Raw genomic sequence first — 27926 nt, forward strand, 5'->3', positions numbered from 1 at the left:
AAAAATTCAACATAAAGGAATCCTTTATCTGCTCATCTTCCAATGTGGTATACATCATTCAGTGTAAAAAAATGTGACGAAAGATGCTATATTGGAGAAACAAGCCAGATGCTAAAGACAAGATTTAATTTACATAGACATCACATGAAAAATGCCAGTACCAGCCAGGATGCCACGCCTGTGGGGCAGCACTTTACAAAACCAGAACACTGTACCAGTGATTTCATAATAAGAATCCTGAAAGGTAACTTTAAAACAATACAGGAACGTAAGACTTTTGAAGTCAGAATGATTAAATATTTTGACACCCACCAGACAGGTCTTAACAAAGATCTGGGTTTTCTAGCCCATTATAAACCATAAAGTTGTACTGCTCTGTTTGTCACCCTCCTGTCTCCATGTATATCTCCCTATCTCATACCTGCCCACCCCCATCCTGTTAGATTGTCACTGAAATGCTTTGATGTTTCCATGCATAATCCCCCTGTCTCTCATCTATCCACCACCATCCTGTTAGACTGTCCTGGTGGACAGATCGTGCAGCTACTCTAGATTGCTGGCTAGTAGCTCCTGTTCCAGATTCTTCTGGTGACAGTGGAGCCAGGGGTGTGCTTGTAGCCGTGTTGGGGCTAGTTTTAGATGATACTCAGTGGTCCTGAGTTCCTCATTTGCCAGCCAGGGTGATATCCAGTGACCCTGGTTCCCTCCTCTCCCCTACCTCCCCTCGCTGTCTTTATAGCAGGGTGATGGTTGATTGTGGCATGGAGTAACTTGTCTTCCCCCTGGGGGTTCTTCTCTTCTGTGGGGATAGGTATATCTAAATTTCTGCCTCTGAGGTAAACCTTTATTTATTCCTGTCACTAGTGAAGAAGGTTGTTTAAAAAACAACCTGTTACCTGATTCATTTTTAGTTTCTTCTTCTCGGGACCTCCTTTGTTTTTGGCGGGTGCTGTCCTTGCATTCGGCTTCACTTTTCTGCTCTCTCAGGTTTTGACGGGACACTTTGTTCCCGCCGGCGTTTTCACTCTTTCCCGCCTTTGGCAGTGTATTCTAGAGGGCCGCTTGCGAAGTTTCTTTGAATTTCGCTGGCCGGCGTCTGGTTCTGATCTTGGACCCTTCCGAGCTGGTACCAGTTACGTTGCTTTTTTTTTTTTTTTTTTGTGGGGCACAGCTCATGTCTGTATCACAAAACTCAGTTGTTTTTCTCCTCTTCATGGTCCTAGATGGCGGCTGATTCAGAGGGTGGCCCCGTTGCTGGAACTTGTACCTTTGCGGTTCGGAGGTCTTAGTCTGCCGTTTCCAAAGTGGGAGAAGTCTCTCGCTGGCTCCATTTGGCTGCAGGCTTGATCTTTTTAGTCCAGGGCTATTTTTTCTTTCCTGTCAGCATTACACGGCTGTTGGTAGTTCTTTTTCAGACTGTCCAGTCTCTGCTGCTTCAGGCATCTTGCTTGAGATGCCCCTGCTATTTGATTCTTGTTTTGGCAGCAGTTTTTCCTCTCTTCCTTAGGGAGGTTCTGGTTCTCTCATCCCCGTGGATCCCTCCTGTCTGCTTTGGTTTGTCTGCAGGGTACTTTCCTTCTGGCGGGGGTCCGAGTTTCCTTTGGTGTGCAACTGCTAGCTCATATCCCTCTTCTGAGTACCCTCAGGAGCGCCATTCTTGCCAGTCTTTTGCTTGGACTCAGTTCAGTGTCTCTTTACGGGAATGTGCCTTTTTAGGACTAGTTTGCCACAGCTCTTCCTTGCTTTCGGATGGGAATTTTAGCCTGGCACAGGCAGATTTTGCCTTTTCTAGTTTCAGGCGCCTCTCTCCTGGCACATTTGGCACTCCTTCCTTTTTCTGTAAGGGGTGCAGTTCTTTCCTGCTGAGCAGATCTATTGCTGAGCATCTGGATTATCACCTCTTAGCTCTGCGCTTTTCTCTACTTTTCTGCAGGGAAGTGGCTCTGTTCTAGGTCTGGAGTTTGACTCTCCCTTAGCTGGTTTTTCCTCGGTTTGGTGTTATTGGCCAGCTTCCTCTTTGCTCCTTGCCTGTGGTGAAGATGCAGCCTGGAACAGAAAAGAATAGGCCTAGGAGGGTGGAATTGGATTGCAGATACCAAACAAATTCTGAAGAAACCATCTGACCAAACCGGCTGATGTGTCGGGTATTCTGCTCATGGCAGTAGTGAGATGTGAATGTGTGAACTAAGACCACGTTGCAGCTCTGCAGATCTCTTCAATGGAGGCTAACCTCAAGTGGGCTACAGATGCAGCCATGGCCTTGACATTGTGGGCCGTGACATGGCCCTCGAGAGTCAGCCCACTTGGGCATAAGTAAAAGAAATGCAGTCTTCTTGCCAATTTGATAAAGTATGTTTACTGATGGCTGCCCCCTTCCTGTTTGGATCATAAGAAACAAAAAGCTGGGTGGACTGTCTATATGCTTTAGTCTACTCCAGATGGAAGGCCAAGGCTCACTTGCATTCCAAGATGTGCGGTGCGCTTTTGCCAGGATGGGCATGAGGCTTTTGGGAAAAATGTTGGCAGAACAATTGACTGGTTAAGATGGAACTCCAATGTGGAACTGAAAAACATTCTCTCTTGGAAATATACTTGTAGGTCCTGTTATTAGACTAACTAACCTTTATATGACTCCTTGCTGAAGGTGCATTACCTTACCATCATAAACGTGAATAGAAGGAGTGGAGGAGCGGCCTAGTGGTTAGAGCACTGGTCTTGCAATCCAGAGGTGGCTGGTTCAGATCCCACTACTGCTTGTGATCTTGGGCAAGTCACTTAACCCTCCATTGCCTCAGGTACAAACTTAGATTGTGAGCCCTCCTGGGACAGAGAAATATTCAAAATACCTGAATGTATCTCACCTACTACTGAAAAAGGTGTGAGCAAAATCTAAATAAATACTAATATTTGACATAGAGACCTTTAAGAAAGAAAAATATTGTAAGTCATTTGTATCTTGACTTGTGAGCAATTTATAACTCCAATATAAGTAGAGAGGTGTGGTAGCCGTGTTAGTCCACTCTTAAAGGTTATCAATAGAAATCAAACAAAATAAAACATGGAAAAGAAAATAAGATGATACCTTTTTATTGGACATAACTTAATACATTTCTTGATTAGCTTTCGAAGGCTGCCCTTCTTCGTCAGATCGGAAATAAGCAAATGTGGTAGCAAATAGTATATATAAGAGAAACATCAAAGCATTACTTTGACAGTCTGACAGAGTGGGAGGGTGGGGGTATGCATGGGGACATCAAAGCATTTCATTGATATTCTAACAGGATGGGTGTTGGTAGGTGAGAGGAGGGTAATAAACAGAGAAATACAGCTTTATGGTTTATAATGGGTTAGAAAACCCAGATCCTTATTAAGTCCTGTTTGTTGGGTGTCAAAATATTCAATCATTCTTATTTCAAAGGTCTTACGTTCCTGTATTGTTTTAAAATTACCTTTCAGTATTCTTACTGTGAAATCACTGGTGCAGTGTTCTGGTCTTGTAAAGTGTTGGCCCACAGGGGTGGGGGCTTGACTGGCACCGGCTATTTTCATGTGATGTCTGTGCAGATTGAATCTTGTCTTAAGCATCTGGCCTGTTTCTCCAATATAGCATCCTTCGTTACATTTTTTGCACTGAATGATATATACCACATTGGAAGATGAGCATGTAAAATAGTCCTTTATGTTGAATATTTTTCCCTTGTGAATGACTGTGGGGTCTTGTGAAATGTTTTGGCATAGTTTGCAGCTGGATGTGTTACAGGGAAACGTGCCCTTTTCTTTTTCCGTCTGTGTTGGGAGTTTACTTCTGATCAGCTTGTGTTTTAAGTTTGATGGCTGTCGGAAGGCCAGCACTGGTGGGGATGGGAATATCTCTTTCAGTAATTCATCTTCCTGGAGTAGCGGCTGTAGGTCTCTTATGATTTTCCTCCGTTTCTCCAGCTCTGGGTTGTATGTCACTACAAGGGGAATTCTGTCTGTGGCTTTTTTTTCTTTGTACTGTAGCAGATTTTCCCTGGGTGTTTTGAGGGAGGAGGCAATATTCTTGGAGATTATTTTGGGGTTGTAGCCTTTCTGTTTGAAGGATGCAGTCAGGGTTTCAAGGTGTCTGTCTCTATCCTCTGGGTCCGAGCAGATACGGTGGTATCTTGTGGCTTGGCTGTAAATAATGGATCTTTTTGTATGTGAAGGGTGGAAGCTGGAGTTGTGGAGGTAGCTGCATCTGTCTGTGGGTTTCTAGTATATAGATGTTTGTATACAGCCATCACTAATTGAGACTGTGGTGTCCAAAAAATTGACTTTTTCTGGGGAGTAGTCAGTTTTGAATCTGATTGTAGGATGGTATGTATTGAAGGAATAGTAAAATTGTTTCAGAGTTTCTTTCCCCTCCGTCCAAATCATAAAAATGTCATCGATGTACCGGTAGTATTTTAGAGGTTTGGTTTGGTATGTATTCAGAAATGTCTCTTCCAGCTCAGCCATAAAAAGGTTGGCATATTGGGGTGCTGTCCTAGTGCCCATTGCAGTGCCCATTATTTGTAGATAGATATCATTGTTAAAGCGGAAGTAGTTGTGAGTTAAAATGAATTTGATTAATTTTGTAATAGTTTCTGGTGAGTATTGATGGTCCAGTGTGGATTTTTTTAGGAGTCTTCCACTTGCAGCTATGCCATCCGCATGTGGAATGTTGCTGTATAGTGATTCTACATCCATCGTGACCAGAAGGGTGTTTGGTGGTAATTGCTTGATATTTTTCAATTTATTCAGAAAGTCTGTGGTGTCTTGTATGAAGCTGTTAGTTTTGTGCACGAGAGGTTTCAGAATTCCCTCTGAGTCCAGATATTTCCTCCGTGAGCGTGCCAATACCTGATATGATTGGTCTGCCCGGGTTTCCAGGTTTGTGGATTTTGGGTAACATGTAGAATGTGCCCACAGAAGGCTGGTTTGGTATGAGTTTCTTCAGATGTGGCTGTGCTTGTGTAGGAAATGTTCTGATAAGATCTTTTAGCTGCTTTGTATAATCCTGTGTGGGGTCCTCAGTTAGTTTCCTGTAGTATTTGTTGTCTGAGAGCTGTCTGTCTTCAATGTATTTTTGTGTGTCCATAATTACCACTGCACCTCCTTTGTCTGCGGGTTTGATGATAATGCGTTCGTTAGTTCGTAGAGTTCTTATGGCCGCTCTTTCTGGTGGGGTAAGATTGTACAGAATTCTTTTTTGTTTTTTGGAGAGTTGTGATTTAACCCTATGTCTGAAACTTTCTATGCAATTATCCAGCTTGTAGTTTTGTCCCTCCTGTGGGGTGAAATAAGTGTTCTTTTGTTTAAGACTGTATTCCGGTCTGTTTGGTGTCCCTCTATTGTGGAAATGTGCTCTAAGACGCATTTTTCTGAAGAATTCTTCTAGGTCTGAATATAGTTGGATTTCATCAAGTTTGCTAGATGGGCAAAAAGAAAGTCCTTTGGAGAGTACAGAGACTTCATGCTATGATAATTGATGGTTCGAGAGGTTTATTATACCCATCTGATCTGCATCTCTGAAGGTGAGATCAGTATTCCTTGGTTTGTTTGGGCTCTGATTTTCACTTGCCTCAGATGTATATCCAAGTTTCTCCAAGGTGTCTGGGGATGTTGTTTCTGCAGAGCTGTGGTTATCCAAATATAGGCTGTTTTTCTCTCTGTGATTCTGCAGGAGAAAAGATAGCTTTATTTCTTTCTTGCGGATAGCCACGTGTTGGTTTTCTCTTTGGGTGTTATGTAGGTCCTCTTTAAGTTGGTTCCTACTGTGTGGATGGAGTTCCTCCATGTTCCTCATGAAATCAGTACTTTGCCAACCCTTAATAGCAACCAAAAACCAGTATTTCTCTCAATGCATTGCACAGGCTGCCAATTCAACCGAGCAGTTCAGTATAGTAAACAACCTGCTGCAGAATCACAACAGAACCAGCCTGCCCAGTCTAAACTGAACTGCAATGATTTTGAAGCATTCTTTGCCAACAAAATTAAGTCTCCTCCAGGATTCACAGGCAATCCCACCCAGTCCCCAATCGGTCAACCAGTAGTGCACAAACTCGCCTCGTGACAGAGACAGATGGGACACTTAACCCAATGACAGAGGAGAGCCTTGACAAAATCCTAAGAGACCTTCAACCAACTACCTACTCCCTCGATCCCTGCCCATCAAAGATAGTGCAGCAGGCAAGTATGGGCCTCATAGAAGGCACCACAAAAATTGTGAACACCTCTCTTTCTAATGGGCAGCTACTAACAGCATTAAAAAGGGCAGTGATCCACCCTCTGCTGAAGAAAAACAACCTTGACCAGGACAAACATGAAAGTTACAGGCCAGTATCCAACATCCCATTTCTAGGGAAACTCATAGAACAAACAGTCTGTGTTTAACTTAATGACTGGTTAGAAAAGAGACACTGGCTAGATCCATGTCAATCTGGATTCAGACCTGGTTATGGTACAGAAACGGTCCTCTTATCCCTACTAGATGATCTTCACAGAAACCGAGACAAGGGTTTCACTTCGATGTTAGTACTGCTTGACTTCTCAGCAGCTTTTGACACTGTGGATCATGATATCATGCTAGCACAATTGACAGAAACAGGTATCAATGGAACAGTACTTGCTTGGTTCAGATCCTACCTATCAGACAACAATCCATAATGTTTGGCAGCAACTCATTGCCACCATGGACACTGACCTGCGGGGTACCACAAGGATTGATACTGTCACCTATTCTGTTCAATATCTACCTCAAGCTACTAGCTGAGCTGATTCGGTCAATGGACACTCAGTTCTACATCTATGCGGATGATGTGCAGCTACTCATTCCCATTGAACCTGACTTACCTACAGCCTTGAATAAACTGATGACCTGTCTAACATCAATTCAAGAATGGGCAAAACACAACAAACTTTGCTTGAACCCAAGTAAAACCGAGCTTCTCTGGGTCCCTAACACAAGTGGATACATACCTGACATACGAACTCCCCCTCAAACCACAAGTCAAGAACCTTGGAAATTCCAAGTTGGAATACAGTTAGATTCAACACTTACTCTGATTCCCCAAATCCAAGCAACCTTCAAGAGCTGCTTCTACTATTTGCGACAGTTACACTGCCTCTCTCCTTACATCAAGAAGGTAAATCTTATCCCAGTTGTACATGCCATGATAACATCAAGACTGGATTACTGCAATGCACTATACAGTGGTCTGACTACAAAGGGCCTGCACCAGCTCCAGTTGATTCAGAATGAAGAAGCAAGACTCATAGAAGGTTGCAAGCAGCGAGACCATATCACACCATTTTTGCAAAAACTTCATTGGCTATCAGTACAATACAGGGCTAAATTTAAAACTCTATGTCTGATCTTCAAGGCCCTTAAAGGAAATGGCCCAGAGTACCTGAAAAATAGGATGATCCTCCACACACGGCCAAGGACACTAAGGTCCTCCCAAGGACTTTCACTAACCACACCCTCTCCAAAAGATATTACACAATGTGATACCCGCAAGCGAGCCTTCTTCATAATAGCCCCCACACTCCGGAATGCACTGCCTGAAAAGCTGCGCTTAACATAAGACTATCTCTACTTCAGGAAGCAGGTGAAAGCTTGGCTGTTCAACCAGGCCTTTAATGGAAGAAGTAACTAACTCGTTAGTCTCACTCACACACACAAGGAGTGACTTGGGCTGCATATACTACAGCAGGACGTGTTTATCCACTCCTACCCTAGCTGAGATAATATTTAACCATTTCTCTGACCTCATGTGCAACTTTCTTTAAATCAATCACCTTACTTTCTAACTCTTCCTACTTCCTTACCTGTCTATATGTTACATCTTTGCTTTACCCTTCACTATCAGTTATAATGTTCTATTGCGTGTTGACATTGTAAGTAGTAAACCATACCATACTTTGTATTGTTTTTGAATATTTTTACTGCTGTAATTGTCTATTGCTCATGTTTGATCTATTCTTACTGTACACCACCTTAAGTGAATTCCTTCAAAAAGGCGGTAAATAAATCCAAATAAATAAATTTAAGAAATTTCTACCCTACTCATCAAAGGGTGTCTAAGCGGCTTATATTCTAAAACAAAGAAAACATGTATGGGGTGCATAATACAATTGTGACAGTGAGGGAGGATGGGGTAGAATTACAGAATGGTCATCATACCGGCAGCTGACACAGAGCTTGGTTTTTTTGTTTCATTTTTAGGGGAGAAGGCGGGAGATGGCAACCACTGGGGGATTAAGGTGGAGACTATGCTTTAATTCCTCCAGTGATCAGCTGCTCAATCAGAGCACCTTTTTGTAACTTGGATATGAGTGAAACAGGTTTAGATAAAAACGTTCTTCTTTTTGGACATGGATATGTCTTCCTGTTCAAAAATTACTTTTGGGCCCTCCCTAGTCCCATTCAAAACATGCCCACAACACACACCCCCTTGCTATTTGGACGAACTGCAGTATGAAATGTCCAAATTCTGACTTTCCAAATCAGGATTTTGACTGTTTAGCATATGGACCTTTTTTTAGGCATTTTTTAAGGTGTCTATCTGTTTGCATGTAGTGCCCATACTTTCATCTACTGATGCATTTATTCCCCACATACAGTTACTCATCCCTCTCCATTCAGTCTTCTAGCAGTGCCCCTCCCTGGCCTTTATTTAACTGCTACAGAGAGCACCTGGCAAGAGAAGCGGAATGTTGCTTTTCTGCTCTTCTGTTGGCTGTGGTAATAACTGTGAGGGAAGAGGTGGATGGTGTGATCAGGGAATTGATGGATGAATGCACAGGGGATGATACTTGGAAAGATGGGTAAATGCATCTGAGGGTGGAGTTAAGGGAGACAATAGGATCATTGGAAGGAAAGTGGAAGGGGATCAGGGGATGGATGGGTGTGAGCATCCTTGAGGAGTTAGGGGTTCAGTGGATATGTAGGCATGGGAGATTGGGTGAGTGTTCTAGAAAGGGTCAGTGATAAGAGTTTGTGTAAGGGGAATTTGTCAGATCAGCCAGCAGCAAGAGTTAGTTGCCATATTCTAAGAAAACCCAATATTTATTGGGAGAACTGATTGACATTTATATATGTATGCATTTTCTTTGTCTATTTTCATTGACAGAATACAAGAATGCAGTTCATTGCAGCTCTATATGATGTTAGGGGACACTTTCTTGGATGGCAAGGGCTGGAAGAAGGAACTTTGCAAGTAAATTGATTAATATTATTTTGTTACTGCTGAAAAAAATTAGGAAAATGACAGATAATGTCTATAGCTGTAATTTGTTCATGGTAAATTTTGGGGGCTATCATAAAGCAGTTACACTGAAGATTTTTATTTTTTGTTACATTTGTACCCCGCGCTTTCCCACTCATGGCAGGCTCAATGCGGCAGGCAATGGAGGGTTAAGTGACTTGCCCAGAGTCACAAGGAGCTGCCTGTGCCAGGAATCGAACTCAGTTCCTCAGGACCAAAGTCCACCACCCTAACCACTAGGCCACTCCTCCACAGAAACAATGGTTTAGAAAATTCTGAAAAGCAGCAGTTCTGTTTTTTGATATCATATATGTCTGTATTTATATTTCACTTAAGCCCAGATGGATCACAAGCCAACATACGTAGTTAAAGCATATTGTTAAAACAATAAACAAAATACAATACTAAACAAGAATGTACTCATACAAACTCAAAACAACAAATGAGAAAGATAAGCTACTAACATTCATATTAAAAATAGGCTTGCTTTTCTGAAGTAGGCTCTGAAAACTGTAAGCCTGTTTATAGCTATTCTGCAAGCTGTTTTAGACTCTTTAATTTGTAGTTTCACGTTTCAATTTGTGTTTTATATTTATCTTTTCATTACTTTTTGTTCTTTAATTTTTTTATAGCTGTATTTTGATCAAAATTTTAATCACGATTAATCATGTGATTAAAGGTATGTTATTTACAGTAGATTCTGGATAATCGGGACACTGATTAATTGGGGCAGCCATTTATTTGGCCCAAACCTTGGAGAACAAAAACAAAGCACAATTATAAGACGGAAAAGCTTTACTTATTTGGGACACCACGCCGTTTATTTGGGCCAGTAGCATCTACAGTACATCATTGTGTGTTACTTTCCTATTAAGTACAAATGGGCAGCTGTGTTTGCGTACACATGCCACTGTGGGTTGTGTCATGTTCCACCTGTGGTGTGTGCATTATAATGCCCAGGAAAGGTCTAACACTCGCAGACAAAATTGACTTGTTTGAACAATTGAAAAAGAACAACTGCCAAACATCAGTGATTGCCAACTGGCAGAGATTAATGGAGTGCCAACAACAAGAGAAATTGAGAAATGAGTAGACATTACATGTGAGACAACAGAGAATTTCCCAAAAACCGAAGTGTAAAGGTAGGGATCCAGATGTTGCAGAGACCCTCAAACAGTGGTTCTCAATTGTAAATGGACAAGGTGTTCGTGTGAGTGGACCAATGTTAAAAAGCAAGTTGGAGGAATTAGCAAGAAAACTTGGTCACAATGATTTTAAAGCAATAGATGGCTAGTTGTCACAGTGGAAATGTAGATTCAGGACAAAGCTCAAGAAAGCACACAGTTCAAAAGACAGTGCTGATGCTGTAAGTGCCAAACAATGGAAAGACACAAAACTTCAAAGTTTGCTTTGTAATTTTTGTGCGGCTAACATCTACAAGTGCTGACAAAACAGGGTTATTCTACTTTGCCACAGTAGATGGTTCACTGACCTATAAACCCATAACACTGTCAGGCTCAAAGAAAGCGATGGATTGTGTCACGGTGCTATGCTCTTCCAACATGTCAAGACCTGATAAAAATGTAAGCTACTGTTTTGTGCTAACAAAAATGCATGGATGACCTTTGAAATTTTTAAGAACTGGTTAATTGAGTTGGGACATGAAATTGCAAAGGAAGTCTAGGAAGATTCTGCAGCACACCCACATAATGACTCTTTGAAAAATATCCAGGTGGAATTTCTGTCTCCCAACACCACATCTCTGGTGCAACGGATGGACATGGAATCATAAAAGATTTGAAGACCTTATACCGTGCCAAGCTGATAAATTACATTCTTGACGCTATCGATGAAAATGTACTCACTTCTTCAATAGGAAAGGAAGTCAATGCAAAGACTGATCTTCTTCAAGTAGTACAGTTGATTGCTGATAGCTAGCGAAATGTTAGCATCACAACCATTCAGTGTTGTTTTGCTCACTGTGGGTTTAAACACTATAACTCAGATACACAGGATACGGCTGAAAATGAAAATGATTGAAATGTTTTTCTATATCTGGTGGTGCAAACCCCTAGAGTTCGAAGGGTCCAAATGTATTTGGATTGCAGCCATAGAGGCATGGGAGTGCTGGACATCCTAACTTACTGCAAAGCGGGCATGACTAAAGGGGGTTTTTGAGTGGCTGCTTTCCCTGAGAAGCATTGGATAATTTTGGAGCAGGTATTTGTGGGATTGCAGCCCCTTCAGTTTTTACCATGCATGCCCCTTGCAGCTTTAAAGGTCCCTAGTAAAGACAGCGCCTTACGGAGTTGCCTGTACTCTGTTTCTGGTTTGGGATTCGGAAGGCTGTATTTCCTTATCTTGTGATATCCTTATTCAGTCAGCCCTAGGATTTGGGCTAAACAATACTACCAAAGTGTTTTGAAGATGGGCAGGGGAGGGGCTTCGAGTGTTGGGTCTGTTGATGATTTGGAAATCTTTTATTCCCTTTGAGGCTTTACAGGATGAATATGGCCTTGAGAAGGATGACTATTTTTATTATTGCCAAATAAGAGATTTTATGGACTCTTATTAAGATTTTTCACATGTGTATTACTTCCTGACTCTATAGAGCCTTGCTTTATAGTTGCCCAAATGTCCGCACCTATTAGCATCATTGGAAAGCAATACTAGGGCAAGTATTGGACTCAAAAACAGTGGGAAGTATTGTATGTGAAACTGTTAAAAGTTTCATTAACGTCCAGTTTTCTGGAACATAGATACAAAATGTTGTTTCAGTGTTACTATACACCTGCTCACCTTAAATGGATTTTTGGGAATGGCACGGGATGTAGCTGGAGGGGGTGTGACGTTGAAGGCACTTTTTTCATATTTGGTGTGATTGTGTTAAGGCACAGCAATATTGGGGAATGGTGTCTCACCTTATAGGTGACTTATTACATATCTCTCTTCCTCCAAGAATTTACACTTTTCTTTTAAATGGGCAGCCAGTCAGCATGGATGATTATTCACACCACCTGGTTGCCTCGGTTGTGACAGCAGTGAGAATCTGCCTGGTTGGTACCTGGAAGCAGATGGAGCCTCTAACTCAAGAGCAGTTATTGGCTAAATTAGACTTCCCTTATTTGATGTCCAAATTGACTGTTATTAAAAAGGACAATGTTGGCCATTTTCAAACTGTCTGGTGGCCATATAGAATTTGGAGAGGACTTCCTTAGTGTGAACTTGGTTGCTACCTTGTGTTGATGATTCTTTTGTTTTTTCCCCTTATTAACGTGGGTTCTTTGGAGTAGGGTGGGTTGGATGGTGGGGAGGGGAGGGTTTCTTCTCTGAATGTTGCATGATTCAGCTTTAATAAATGTTTAAAAAAAATTTTTAAAAGCATGAAAATGATGTTATGGAAGCACACTTTGTTGTAAACTATGAACATTTTCATGCGTCAACACTCATCTTCAATGTTCTAATGAAAAAGAAGGTTGTGAGGATGAAATTATTGAGCAAATTTCAGCCAAACATCTGAAGATATCAGAAGATCAAGAAACTGAAGAAGAGGAAACTACTGAGCGTGAGCAAGTGACAAACCAGGATGCCAGAAGAGTATTTCTAGTTTAAAACTTTTTCACGCAGGAAGACAATGAAGGCAATCTGTTGAAGGACTAATAAGATGATTAGCTAATAAGCTAATTAGTAAATACTCTGGTTAGAGTTTGTGGCTTTTCTCGTCTGTTTGGGTATGATTTTGCCCTAAAGTGGTCCCAAAACAAAGAAGGTTCTTATGAAGGTTTTAACATAGAAACGGAGAAACATGATGGCAAATAAAGGCCAAATGGCCCATCCAGTCTGCTCATCTTCTGTAACCACAAACTCTTTCTTTTCCTAAGGGATCCCATGTGCTTGTCCCATGCTTTCTTAAATTCTGACAGTCTTGATGGTAGAAAGGCCTTGGCTGGTGCCCAGGGGCAAGATGGCGTCTTGAGCAGAAGCAAATACCTGAGCTCTTGAACCGTCGTGAATTGTCAGCAGGAGCAGTCTTTTCTTTCCCCGTTTACATGGGGAAAAGAAAAGGAAAACCCAGGGGGCAGGCCTCCTTAACCCCAGGAAGGAACCCCGCACTTCACCAGACTACACTGATGATGTTTGCAGCTCAGGTACCAGGAACTCCGACGCCCACTGTGAATGGTCATTCCTTCCCCTTATCGGAGAGAGACGCCCGCAGCACAGAGGAGGTCTCTTTGAGTTCTCCCTCGAGAGGTCTCTTTGAGTTCTCCCTCGAGCACGACACCTCCCAGACCGGGTGGCAGTTTTTTACAAGCAGTGGAACAGACAAAAAAACAACCCGAAGTGGTGAATAGTTCTTTGATGCCTGGAGTAAAGGACGGGGGTTCCCGTCTCTTTCAAACCTGGGGCCTACCACCTTGACCTGGACGAGAAGTGAAAAACCGAGCGTGGTGACATTGGACACCCTATGGGATGCGATTCAGGAGTTGACCGTCTCTCTTCTCCAGGTAACTAAAACGTTTACAGAAGAAATGACCAGTTTGAAAAATATCTGTATTCCTTTATCTGAGACTGTTCAAAAACAGGAGGAAAGATTTCTGAAGCTAGAAGGCGAGATAAAAACTTTGCAAACTTTTGCAGGGGCAGTCACGAAAGAAAGAGAGATTTTGAACAGGAAATTAGAATACTGGGATAATAATGCTAGAAAATTAAGTTTGCTTCACGTACTGCTAATCGGAGGCTCCCGCGGGCTCTGGTTTTACGGAGCCTATTGGATTACTTGCCCTGTGTGATCGACGCGAGCAGTGTGTCGAATCGTCGGAGCTGAGAAAACCCACTGCCTTATTCTGTCCTCCCCCTATAACAAATACGCACCTCCAGCATTAATTACACCTGAGCTTGCCCTCCCAATCTCTGAATCCCTGAAAATCCTAGGAATGATAGTCGATTGATGCTCAACACTAGAGCAACATACGACCTCAACCATCAGAAGCATGTTCTTCTCTCTCTGGAAACGTAAGCACATAAAACCATATTTTCCTAGACACGTCTTTTGTACTTTAGTACAATCACTGGTCATTAGCCGTCTTGATTATTGCAATAGCATCTACTCAGGGTGCAGGGCCGTGCTCCTGAAAAAACTACAGACAGCTCAGAACACGGCAGCCAGGCTAATCTATGGTGCATCTAGATTTGAAAGTACAAGACTGCTCCGAAAGAAACTGCACTGGCTTCCTGTCAAGGACCGTATCACTTTTAAGCTCTGTACTCTGGTGCATAAAATAATCTATGGTGAAGCCCCAGCCTACATGGACACCCTAATCAACTTACCACCACGGAACTCTCACAGATCCACGCGATCGTACTTAAACCTTCATTATCCAGTATATAATGGACTTAAATACAAAAGCATCTATGCATCAACTTTCTCCTACACTAGTGCTCGTCTGTGGAATGACCTGCCTAAGCTGGTGAAACTTACTCCTGACCACCCCACCTTCAAACAGCGCCTCAAAACCTTCCTTTTTGGCAACGCTTATGCACCACTCCCGCCTGGCATCTCTACCTTCTGAACTATCTTTATCCCGGTGTCATCTTAATCACCACTACTCTTTCTTTTTCTTTACCTCGCTTCTACCCTTTCACCTTTTTCCTTCTAAGACATTGATTGTTTGAACTCTGACTTGTGTGTTTTTAAGTAACTTGTTGTAACTGCATTGGGCCTACCCCTGGGTTGGAAACTGCGGGTTATAAATGCTGTAAATAAATAAATGTCCCGAAATCTATTTTGTCAGCTACTGATATGTTAAAGAAATACTCAGTGAAATCTTGGCTATCCTGAAAGAAGCATATCCTCCAATTACCAGAGCTCAATATATTACAGGAAAAAGAACTTTAACACCATCTCAACCGGGACTGAATTTAACTGAATTTCTTGAAAGTTCCCTTGAAGTAATAACTGAGCGTACTACTCTTTTGGTATCATTTGTGTTTGAAACAGACAGATATAACACATTTCATTTATTTATTATTTTTTGTTGTTGTTACATTTGTACCCCGTGCTTTCTCCCACTCATGGCAGGCTCAATGCGGCAGGCAATGGAGGGTTAAGTGACTTGCCCAGAGTCACAAGGAGCTGCCTGTGCCGGGAATCGAACTCAGTTCCTCAGGACCAAAGTCCACCACCCTAACCACTAGGCCATATTTCAAACATATGAAAGCACTGTTTCTCGGAGCCAGTATACAAATTTTTCCAGATTTAAATAGAGACTTTGAAACAAAGACATGAGTTTTTGGGTTTAAAGCAGAAGACTCTTACTTTGAAAAGAACTTTCCTATTAAAATTTCCCTGCAGATGTTTTCTTTCCTTTGACTCTGTTAATTACATGTTTACTGACCCGAAGAAAATGCATGACTTTATAGTTTCCAAGGAAGAAGAGAACCGATCTATCCAGAACAATCCTGTAGGCTAATGCTGTTAAATTCGATTGTGGGTCTAGTAGTTCTCCTGCTCTAATGTAAATTTTTTTTTTATTGTGTCTTGCCCTACTTTATTTTATTGTGGACTAACTAAATGGAAGTGTTTACCTCAGGAGGTTATCTCCTAGATTAATTTTTTTCTTTATGCTGTAATTCAATTACTGTGATTGCAGTCATGTTATGTGATTGTTAATTTGGAAAATTATAAATAAAGATTAAAAAAAAATTCTGACGATCTTTGTCTCCACGACCTCCACTGGGAGGCCATTCTACGCTTCCTCAACCCTTTCTGTAAATGAATACTTTCTTAGATTCTTCTCAAACCTATTTTCATTGTATGCCCCCTCATTCCAGAGTTTTCCTTCATTTGAAAAAGGCTCTTTTCTTGTACATTAATGCCCCTGAGATATTTAAATGTCTCTATCATATCTCCTCCCACCCTCCTCTCTTCCATCATATACATGTTGAGGCTTATAAGCCTGTCCCTATATGTTTTATGTCCAAGACTGCTTACCAATTTTGGAGTCACCTCCTGTTAATATCCGTCCATAGGTGCGGGCTTCAGAATTTCACATAGTACTCTAAATGGGGTCTCACGAGAGACTTATACAAGGGCACTCTTTTTTTCCTGCTGGTCATCCCTTTCCTTATGCATCCAAGCGTCCTTCTGGCTATGACCATTGCCTTTTCGACCTGCTTGGCCACCTAAAGGTCTTCGGACACAATCACCCCCAAGTACCGCTCTTCTTCCCTACACAGAAGCACTTCACCCCCCTATACTGTACCGTTCCCTTGGATTATTGTTAACCCAAGTGCATGATCCTACATTTCTTAGCATTAAAACTTAGTTGCCAATTATCAGACCAGTCTTCAAGCTTCGCTAGATCCTTCCTCGTGCCATCCACATCCTCCAGGGTGTCCACCTTATTACAGAGCTTGGTATCATCTGCAAAGAGACAACCCTTACCAGACAGCCCTTCCGCAATATCACTCACAAAGATGTTAAAAAGAGCCGGCCCTAGGACTGATCCCTGTGGTACTTCACTGATAACATCCTTATCTTCAGAGCAAGTTCCATTTACCACTACCCTCTGTCTCCTTCAGTTCAACCAATTTTTAACCCAGTCAGTTACTCTAGGTCCCAAACCAAGGGTACTCAGTTTATTTATGAGTCTCCTGTGCAGAGCCGTGTCAAAAGCTTTACTGAAATCTAAGTACATCACATCTAGCGCCTCTCCCATGTCCAACTGTTTGGTCACCCAGTCAAAGAAATCAATCAGATTTGTCTGACACGACCAGCCTCTAGTGAAGCCATGCTGCCTTGGGTCCTGCATTCCATTCAATTTGAGAAACCTCACAGTCCTCCGCTCTAGAAGCATTTCCATTAATTTACTCACCACCGAGGTCAGACTGACAGGTCTGTAATTCCCAAACTCCTCCTTACTTCCACTCTTGTGCAAAAGGACCACATCTGCCCTTCTCCAGTCCTCCGTGACCACTCCGGTCTCTAAGGAAGCATTGAAGAGGCCTGTCAGCGGAGCTGCCAGAACTTCTCCAAATTTCTTGAACACCCTCGGATATATCTTATCAGGCCCCATCGCTTTGGCTACTTTTTGTTTAGCTAGCTCCTCATGAATACAGTCCTCTGAGAACTGGTCTTTGTCTACCATACATCTGTCCCCATTTGCATTTGTTTTCTGCAGTCCTATCCCTGGCCTTTCATTCGTGAACACAGAACAGAAATAGTTGTTAAGCAGTTAAGCTTTATTCTTATCAGTTTCCACATACTCCTGTCGCTCAGCTTTGAGCCGTACAATGCTGTTATGGCACTTCCTCCTGTCACTTACATATCTGAAAAACGTCTCATCCCCCAATTTTACCGTATTAGCTATCTTTTCTTCCATTTGCCTCTTTCCTGACAGCAGCTTCTCTTAACTTATCCAGGTATTCTCGCCTGAGTTGTCTTCTAACATAAGAAGGTTAACCTCCTTTCCCTTACCTTTTTGGCTGCTATTTTCGAGAATCAGAGTGGCCTTCTTTTCCGCTTTCCTTTATGTAATGTGTTAGCATAAAGGTTAGTTGCCTTTAAAATAGCTCCTTTCAGTCTTTGTCCACTGTTGTTGTACTTCTTTCAGCTGTATCCATCCTACTTTCTCTTTCTTGAGAAATTTCCCCATCTCGGCAAAGTTAGTTCTTTTGAAATCCATGACCTTCAATCTTGAATAAGCCCTCTCCTTTGTCTTAATACTGAACCACACCATTCGGTGATCACTAGATGCCAAACTTATTTATTTTATTTATTGCAGTTGTATCCCACATTCCCCCACCCATTTGCAGGCTCAATGTGGCTTACATAGGTTTGTTGATATTGTCATAACAAGACAACAGATACAATTAGTAATGTGAAGCGATCAGGTAGGGAGGAGGGAAGAAGTTGTATAAGGTGAGCTTTCATAATTGAGTGGGTTGGTGAGGTGTCTTAGTGAGATTATAGGTGTTCATTGTAGGCCTTGTTGAAGAATGTTTTCAGAGATTTTCAAAAGATAGTTGTTTTGTTGATTGCTTTCAAGTCTGTGGGTAATGCATTCCATAACTGCGTGCTCGTGTACGAGAAGGTAGTGGCATGCATCAGTTTGTACTTCAGTCCTTTGCATCTAGGGTAGTGCAGGTTGAGAAATTTGCGAGATGATCTTGTGGCGTTTCTGGGAGGTAGGTCCACGAGGTTTAGCATGTAGATTGGGGCGTCTGCATGAATGATTTTATGTACAATCGTGCAGATCTTGAACGCAATGTGTTCCTTAATTGGGAGCCAGTGAAGTTTCTCTCTTAGTGGTTTTGCACTTTCATATTTAGTTTTTCCAAATATGAGTCTGGCGGCCGTATTCTGGGCAGTTTGGAGTTTTTTGATTGTCTGTTCTTTGCACCCAGCGTACAGTGCATTGCAGTAGTCCAGATGGCTTATTACCATTGACTGTACCAGGGTACGGAAGATGTGTCTCGGGAAGTAAGGTTTTACTCTTAAGTTTCCACATGGTGTAGAACATCTTTTTGGTATTGTTTTTCACGTGGGTGTCGAGAGTGAGGTTTCGATCAATGGTGACACCAAGCAGTTTCAAGTTTTGTGAGATTGGAAGGGAACAATATGGTGTGGTTATGGTGTTGAAGTTTTTTGTGTTATGTTGTGAGGTAAGTATCAGGCATTGTGTTTTTTCTGCGTTAAGTTTTAATTGGAATGCATCTGCCCAGGTGTGCATTATTTGGAGGCTTTGGTTGATCTCGTTGGTGATTTCATTTAGATCATGTTTGAATGGAATGTAACTTGTGACGTCATCTGCATAAATGTAGGGGTTGAGGTTTTGATTGGCTAGTAGCTTGGCTAGAGGTATCATCATTAGGTTGAATAGTGTTGGTGAGAGAGGGGATCCCTGGGGGACTCCACACTCAGGTATCCATGGTGGTGATCTGTCCTCGTTCGTTGTTACTTGGTATGATCTTGTGGTCAGGAATCCTTTGAACCATTTGAGAACAAATGGTCTCCCAACATGACATTAGAAACATGCTGTCTGTTTGTAAGCACCAGGTCCAGAATAGCTCCATCCCACATCGGTTCCATTACCCACTGCTGAAACAATTCTTCCTGTAGGGAATCCAAGATCCTTTTGCTGCTGGATGACCCTGCAGGAGGGATGCCCCAGTCAACATCTAGCATATTAAAATCACCTATCAGTAGGACTTCCCCTTTCCTAGCTATCTTGTGGACAATTAAGTCTCTGTCCATTTCTTCTGACTGTGAAGGTGACCTATGTGAAGACGAGGCTTCTCCTCCCGCTCTCCAGCAGGCCTCACTGGCTTCTGGCTCCCGAGCAGGACTCCAGCCGGTCTCTTCCCAGTATCCTGAACACTCCAACCTCAAGATCCTGGGCCCCTTTTTCACTCAGGGTGAGCTCCAGGGAATATGCAGATTAGATGCAAATTACTCAAGTCCAATACAGCATATTCATCAATCAGCAATTTATTCCAGCCCCCTGGGGCACACTTCTTCCAGCTTAAAACACTTCCCTTCTTCCAGCTTTAAAACATTACCACAAGCTTAAAACTCTTTCACAGATCTTCACACTGAGCCTCACACCCATAGACACCTGGGCTCAGTGCTAACAGCCTTCTGTCCTCCAGCCCCTGGCTGCTAGTTCCTTGGTCTTCTTACACAGTTCTATATACAACAGATTAGCACAACAGTCTCTCTAGAGCTCAGCCAGTACCTTCAGGGAATCCTCTTTCCTCAGCTGCCAGTTCTCCAGTTCCTTTCTCTTCTCTTTCCAAACTCAGGCAGGTATAAAATGGGTGACTCTTTAGGCTCTTCCCCCTAATTCCAGGCAGGACCCAGCCCATAACAACCTTCACCTGTTTCCAACCCAGGACTCTCCCAGGTCCTAGCGACCTCCATCTGGATTTCCCCCTACTGACTCATCCTAAGCATAAGCCTTTCCCCCCATTCCTATGGGAACAGCACCACCTAGTGGCCTACCCAGGATAGGACAGCCCCTTATTCTTCACACCTGTATATTACTCATATGTAAATACATTTTCCTTTCCCTCTTTTCAGTTTAACCCACAGTTCTTCTTCTGTACCCCATGTGTCCTGCAGTTCTGTCACTTTAATACTATTCTTGGCATATAATGCTACTCCACCCTTTTTTCCTACCCTGTTCTTCCTGAATAGATTATAGCCAGGTATAGCTATATCCTAGTCATGGTTCTCTGTGAACCACGTCTCCATGACCACCACTAAATCCAAGTCTTCTTCTATCATTGTAGCCTGTAGATCTAGGAGTTTGTTTCCCATACTGCGGGCATTGGTATACAAGGCTCTCTAGATGTTACTCTTTTTTTCCCTCCTTTATAGGGGCATTCGATGTCCTACCTTCCTCGGGGTTATTTATGGCTTTGGGACCTTTTTAAATCATCCCCAGCAAGTTTAGTTTAAAGATCTTGTTAGTACTTTAGCCAGTCTGAAGACACTCTGTCACTTCCTTGATAGATGGACACCATCACTGCTCAGTAGCTCTTGGAAAGTCATCCCATGGTCTAGGAAACCAAAGTGCTCACGTTGGTACCATCCAGGCAGCTACACATTTAGCTCCAGGATGTAAGCTTCTTTCTTTTGGCCTTTACCTTCAACAGGGAGGATCGATGAGAACACCACCTGTGCACCTAGGTGCTTCACTCTCTGACCCAAAGCCTTGAAGTCCTGTTTGATATATTCAGTAGGATACCTAGCAGTATCATTCATTCCAACATGGATGAGCAGCATATGAGAGTGGTCAAATAGGATTGATGAGTCTAGGCAATTTTTCCGCAACATCATGAATCTTGGCACCAGGTAGACAGCACACTTCCCTGGACAACATGTCTGGTCGGCAGATAGGTGCCTGAGTACCTCTCAGAAGTGATTCTCCAACCACCACTACCTTTTGTTTCTGATTGGTCACTTGTGCAGTGGTGTTGGGAGTTTTGATTGTTGTTTCATCCTGTTTTTGAGATGTTTCTAGCTTTTCTATTTCTAGGGCTGCAAACCAATTCTTCAGTTCAACAGGAGATGGAGTTGGAGGGTTGATCTTGTAGGATTTGGTGGCCTGAGTCAAGCTGTGCTCTGTTTGCTCATGATCTTCTGTTCCTTGGCTGGAAGTCCCCAATGTTTCAACATGCGTCTCTGTGATGAATTTCTGGTTGTCACAGATGTTTCTTATTGCTGGCAATATGAGAGAAGACTGCCTCATTTTGTAAATATATTACAATTGGTAATATAAAATATATATATATCTCTACTATAATAAAAGGCACCTTCAACGTTCTGAAGCTGACTCCGTGGCTTCAAGTGAAGGGTTCGTTTGTATCGTTAGGTTCATCGCTCTGTCACCATCTCTCTCAGACTTGCGCCTCTGATAGGTCTGCCGCCCCGACATCATCACGTTTTCACGTCTAGGGCGGCAGACCTATCAGAGCCATGAGGGCAGGGCCGAAAGATGGATACAGAGCAACGAACATGAAGAAAACCCCCCCCCCCTTCACTTCAGCTACGGAGTCAGCTTCACCACGTTGCAGGTGGGTGGCTGGAGGGGAGGGAAAGAGAGGGGGCAACTACCCTGGAACAGGGAGGGAGGGAGAGAGGGGGGCAACGACCCTGGAACTGGGAGGGTGGGCGGCCTCTGGAACTTGGAGGGGGGACAGGCGAACCCAGAAACTGGGATGGAGGGAGGGAGGGGGGAACCCTGAAACTGAGAGGGGGGGAGGGGGTGAAACGACCATGGAACAGGGTGGGTGGGTGGGAGGGAGGGAGGGAGGGACAGCGGACACTGGAACTTGCAGGGGGGTGCACCCTGAAACTGGGAGGGAGGGGGCGCGGCCGGACCCTGGAACTGGGAAGGAGGGGGCCCCTGGCATACACTCTCATTCTCACACACACACACACTCTCGCACACAGTCTCACTCTCTGTCACACACACTCATACATTCACTCTCGCTCTGTCACACACACTCACACATTCACTCTTTCTGTATCACACACTCACTCACACACACACACACACACACACACACACACACACACTCTGTAAAACACACACACTCCGAGGAAAACCTTGCTAGCGCCCGTTTCATTTCTGTCAGAAACGGGCCTTTTTTCCTAGTGTATACATAAAATAGAAGGATAGCTATATGTATGGCAAAGCAATAAGGAAAACAATAGCAAGACTTATCAGTACATGGTAGAACAGTAAGGTGACAACCTCAGTGCAACTAATAATTATTCCTGAGACTTAACCAGTGTTCAGAGTACTAGGTCAAAGTACTTAAGTAAAAGTAAAAATAAATGTATATTTTAAAAATATTTAAGTAAAAGTAAAAAGTGTAGTGAAGTACACATTAAAAAATTTACTTAAGTGAAAGTAAAAAAGTTAAGGCCTCTTATATAGCTGCGTTAGCGATTCCCTCGCAGCAAATGAGAGGAAGCTCGCAAGAAGCTTCCTCTCAATTGCTGCGCAGGAATCGCTAGCACAACTCTGTAAAAGAGGCCCTTATTGCCTGGTATAGTACTTTTTGAGTAAAAAAGTAAAAGTACCGCAACTATAATGAATGTAACTATTAATGTTTTTATCCCAATAATTTTATTGCTGTATAATTCAATCCATTTTGCTTATACTAAAACTAAATTTTGAAAATGACTGTCACTCTTGCAATTATGAGTCATTAATTCTGCACAGCTAAAAAGGTGTGCAACTGCACTGATAGGAAGTGGAGTTTTCAATCTGATAAAAAATTGCTTTAGTTCAGACCAGGCTGAAAAACTACTGATGTCTTCTGACAGGGTCTTCAGGTATTGATCAAGGGAATCTCTGTCTGAAACACTTGACTACCTTTTAGCAAGGAATGTAGAAGTAGGCTAATGGTTAGTGTAGTGGTTTGTGAACCTGGGGAACTGGGTTCAATTCCCACTGTAGCTCCTTTTGACTCTGGGCAAGTTACTTAACTCTCCATTGCCCCAGGTGTAATACTTAAACTGTGAGCCTGCTATGGACAGAGGAAGTATCTGCATATAATAATTGTTAAATTGTTTCGGTTGTGGCCACATAAAGATAGTATGTAAAATCCTTGACCTTTTACCCCCCATTATCATCTGCATTAGAAATGTGCTGCATAAATCATCACTTGCATCTTCATCTTTATCTTAGTTATCACTGTCATGCAGTTCAATTACAGAGAAGGCTTTCACAAAGTTGGAGTCATTGTGTGAATATTTTTGAGAACTGATGCAAGAACATTAAGGATACAATTCTATAAGTAATGCTGAAAAATCAGCACTGAAAAAACCCCTGTGCTAAGCGCTGTTCTATAAATGGTGCTGAAAGTTAGGCGCTATTTATAGAATATGCCTAGCACCAGCTCAGTGCTTAACTTTAGACACGAAAATTTGCATTAACTAAACCCTGGTGTAAATCCTCATGCCTAAATTAGGCGCAGATCCCTCTTGTTCTATAACAGCACTCATAAATTGTAGAAATGCTCCTGATCCTGCCATGGCCGTGCACTCCTTTTGGAGCCACCTAAAAGTGTGCATGTAAATTTTAATTAATGCTAGTTACCGCTGATAATTGATTAGCACCCAATTATTGGTGCTAATTGCCTTGTTTTATTAAATTGCACACGCAATTCTGGCCACATATATATAATTTGGGGGTAAATATGTGGGAACCTTTCAGTCTTAAGGCCAGACAAGCAGACTTCCTCTCTAAAGACTATCAATCCAGTGGACATTACCCCAATGTAAAAGTTTCCATGGGATAACCAGCTTTCTGTTGCAGTAGAGGCATATGTCTGTTCACCAAGAATTGTAATCAGCTTCAGCTTTATCTCTGCTTCAAAGTCACCCAACTTATCCACTGTTCAGTTTAGCTGAATACCAATAATCAATTCAACACAGGCAGCTCCATTGTCCTCATAGGCTATATTCCCTGAACAGCAAAATTTAAGATGAGATGATCCTTTGTTAGCATGACAAGGTTTACAATAGCAAAATCCTGTTCCAGGTTTTGCTGTTTAATTTGGTTTACCAAGGAATCGTCATTTATGTCTTGTTTTCACTTTTACATAAGAACGTAAGAGTAGCCATACTGGGTCAGACTAATGGTCCATCTAACCCAGCATCCTGTTTCCAACAGTGGCTAAGCTAGGTTACAAGTACCTGACAGAAACCCAAATCATGACAACATTCCATGCTACAAATCCCAGGGCAAGCAGTTGCTTCCCCATATCTTTCTCAATAGCAGACTATGGACTTTTCCTCCAGGAAATTGTCCAAACCTTTTTTAAACCCAGATATGCTAACCGATGTTACCACACCCTCCATCAAAGAGTGCCAGAACTTAACTATTCGTTAAGTGAAAAAAATATTTCCTCCTATTTGTTTTAAAAGTATTTCCATGTAACTTCCTTGAGTGTCCCCTAGTCTTTGTACTTTTTTTTTTAACTTTATTGATTTTAAAGCAACATAATATTTATAAAAACATATAACAGCATATAATATGGAGCAATGAAGAAAAAAAAAAACCCCCAAAAACAAACAAACAAAAAACCATACAGGTCAGTGAGCTGATTAAAATAAAACAGGACAGAATGCGCAACATAATTTAGAGAGCTAACTCCCTTCATAAGTCACATAGTTGTCTAGCAGCAACCATGCTCTATGGAAAGAGGAGATGCAACTAAATCTTATGGCAGCCAGTTCCTCATATCGCCTATAAGAACACAGCAGGTTCCACTATTCGTGATATGAAACAAGCTGATTATTCTTCCAATGCAATGCAATCAGATGAAGAGCAAGAGAAATCATTAAGTTAAACAGTTTGGCATATTTAGGAGGAAGTGACAAGTCAGGAGTCGAAGCCTTGAGGATTAGTATCTTAAAAGATAGAGCATCTTGGATTGTAAATATTTTCTGGGTAGTGCCCCAAACCGACCTCCAGTACTACTGAAGATTACGACAAGAGAAAAGCAAATGTTCTAGGGAACCCACCACAGACTGACATGACCAACATAGATTTGAAACACTTGGGTGTACTTTGGCAAGTTTTACAGGCATCCAGTAGGATTTATGAACAATATAACAGGTAGACTGTAGAAGGGCAGCTGAGAGGGAGGAACGCATAGTTTTTGTCCAAAAAAGATCCCACTCCTTACTGGACAGGGAGACATGCAGTTCATTTTCCCAAGCGGAGGTAAGATCAGAACATACATTAGGCTTTGACATTTGCATGAGTTTATACAGTTTAGATGCAGATTTTGGACCCATAAGGGATTGACATAAACTGCTGAAACTTGAGATTGTGGATTGACGGTCCGATGCAGTAGTATAGCAACGCTCAATAATCAGAGTCTGATTTTTCCAAAAAGTGCTATGCGATTGGGGAATGTTTATAACAAGTACAAAAATCCTGAAAAGGAGTAATAGTGACACTTGACAACAAATGACTTGGCGACCAAACATTGGCTAAATGCCATATTTTGCGAAGATTGAGTGGAGCTTTAAGAGGAAAAGTAGAATTATACCAAATAGACATATCAACAGAGCTTGACCATTTGAACTGTAAGAGAGAACATACAAAATTTATTGAGTGTGCTGAATGTTTTTTTTTTAAATTTTATAAAGGTCTTTATTGAGCATTGACATAAATACATATCAATCCAAACATCAACATAAATAAAGCATAAAATAATACTAAACTTACACCAACCCTCTGGATCATCATAAGCAAAAATCCAGCAATATAATAATCAATGCATAAGTACATAAGTACATAAGTAGTGCCATACTGGGAAAGACCAAAGGTCCATCTAGCCCAGCATCCTGTCACCGACAGTGGCCAATCCAGGTCAAGGGCACCTGGCACGCTCCCCAAACGTAAAAACATTCCAGACAAGTTATACCTAAAAATGCGGACTTTTTCCAAGTCCATTTAATAGCGGTCTATGGACTTGTCCTTTAGGAATCTATCTAACCCCTTTTTAAACTCCGTCAAGCTAACCGCCCGTACCACGTTCTCCGGCAACGAATTCCAGAGTCTAATTACACGTTGGGTGAAGAAAAATTTTCTCCGATTCGTTTTAAATTTACCACACTGTAGCTTCAACTCATGCCCTCTAGTCCTAGTATTTTTGGATAGCGTGAACAGTCGCTTCACATCCACCCGATCCATTCCACTCATTATTTTATACACTTCTATCATATCTCCCCTCAGCCGTCTCTTCTCCAAGCTGAAAAGCCCTAGCCTTCTCAGCCTCTCTTCATAGGAAAGTCGTCCCATCCCCACTATCATTTTCGTCGCCCTTCGCTGTACCTTTTCCAATTCTACTATATCTTTTTTGAGATACGGAGACCAGTACTGAACACAATACTCCAGGTGCGGTCGCACCATGGAGCGATACAACGGCATTATAACATCCGCACACCTGGACTCCATACCCTTCCTAATAACACCCAACATTCTATTCGCTTTCCTAGCCGCAGCAGCACACTGAGCAGAAGGTTTCAGCGTATCATCGACGACGACACCCAGATCCCTTTCTTGATCCGTAACTCCTAACGCGGAACCTTGCAAGACGTAGCTATAATTCGGGTTCCTCTTACCCACATGCATCACTTTGCACTTGTCAACATTGAACTTCATCTGCCACTTGCACGCCCATTCTCCCAGTCTCGCAAGGTCCTCCTGTAATCGTTCACATTCCTCCTGCGACTTGACGACCCTGAATAATTTTGTGTCATCGGCGAATTTAATTACCTCACTAGTTATTCCCATCTCTAGGTCATTTATAAATACATTAAAAAGCAACGGACCCAGCACAGACCCCTGCGGGACCCCACTAACTACCCTCCTCCACTGAGAATACTGGCCACTCAATCCTACTCTCTGCTTCCTATCTTTCAACCAGTTCTTAATCCATAATAATACCCTACCTCCGATTCCATGACTCTGCAATTTCTTCAGGAGTCTTTCGTGCGGCACTTTGTCAAACGCCTTCTGAAAATCCAGATATACAATATCAACCGGCTCCCCATTGTCCACATGTTTGCTTACCCCCTCAAAAAAATGCATTAGATTGGTGAGGCAAGACTTCCCTTCACTAAATCCGTGCTGACTTTGTCTCATCAGTCCATGTTTTTGTATATGCTCTGCAATTTTATTCTTAATAATAGCCTCCACCATCTTGCCCGGCACCGACGTCAGACTCACCCACAGCAATTATCCATGAAACCTCCAGTTTTTAAACAGTTTAAGTTTTTGTTAGTTATAGGACCTTCCCTCACTCAACCCTTCCCACTCACCCCTCCCTACCTATCTAACCCCCCACCCACGAAGACTACCCCTTCCCTTCCCCACCCCACCCCTCTCTCTCCAACACTTGAACAATGTTACATCACATGGTATAACCACCCCATCCATTTAACCTGAACAGGCTTTGACAAAAGAATTCCACGCTCGCTCCCACTTAGTCAAGATTTTCTTTCTCTCCGCAGTCAAGCGTTCCATCTCACATATGTACCATACTTTTGTTATCCACTGCCTCAATGATGGGACCCGAGGAGACTTCCAATTCTGTGCTAGAGTAATACGAGCTGCATGC

The 27926-nt window shown here is 42.4% G+C and overlaps 1 protein-coding gene across 1 annotated transcript in view; it reads left to right on the forward strand.

Annotated features, from left to right (window-relative positions):
- TMEM67 (transmembrane protein 67) overlaps window positions 1–27926 on the forward strand; it is a 465663-nt gene that overhangs the window by 159996 nt on the left and 277741 nt on the right. The window contains 1 exon segment of the mRNA XM_030216600.1: window positions 9138–9224. Coding sequence (XP_030072460.1) covers window positions 9138–9224 — 87 coding nt within the window.

Source organism: Microcaecilia unicolor, chromosome 1, assembly GCF_901765095.1.
Source record: "Microcaecilia unicolor chromosome 1, aMicUni1.1, whole genome shotgun sequence".
In the NCBI taxonomy this organism is placed as follows: domain Eukaryota; kingdom Metazoa; phylum Chordata; class Amphibia; order Gymnophiona; family Siphonopidae; genus Microcaecilia; species Microcaecilia unicolor.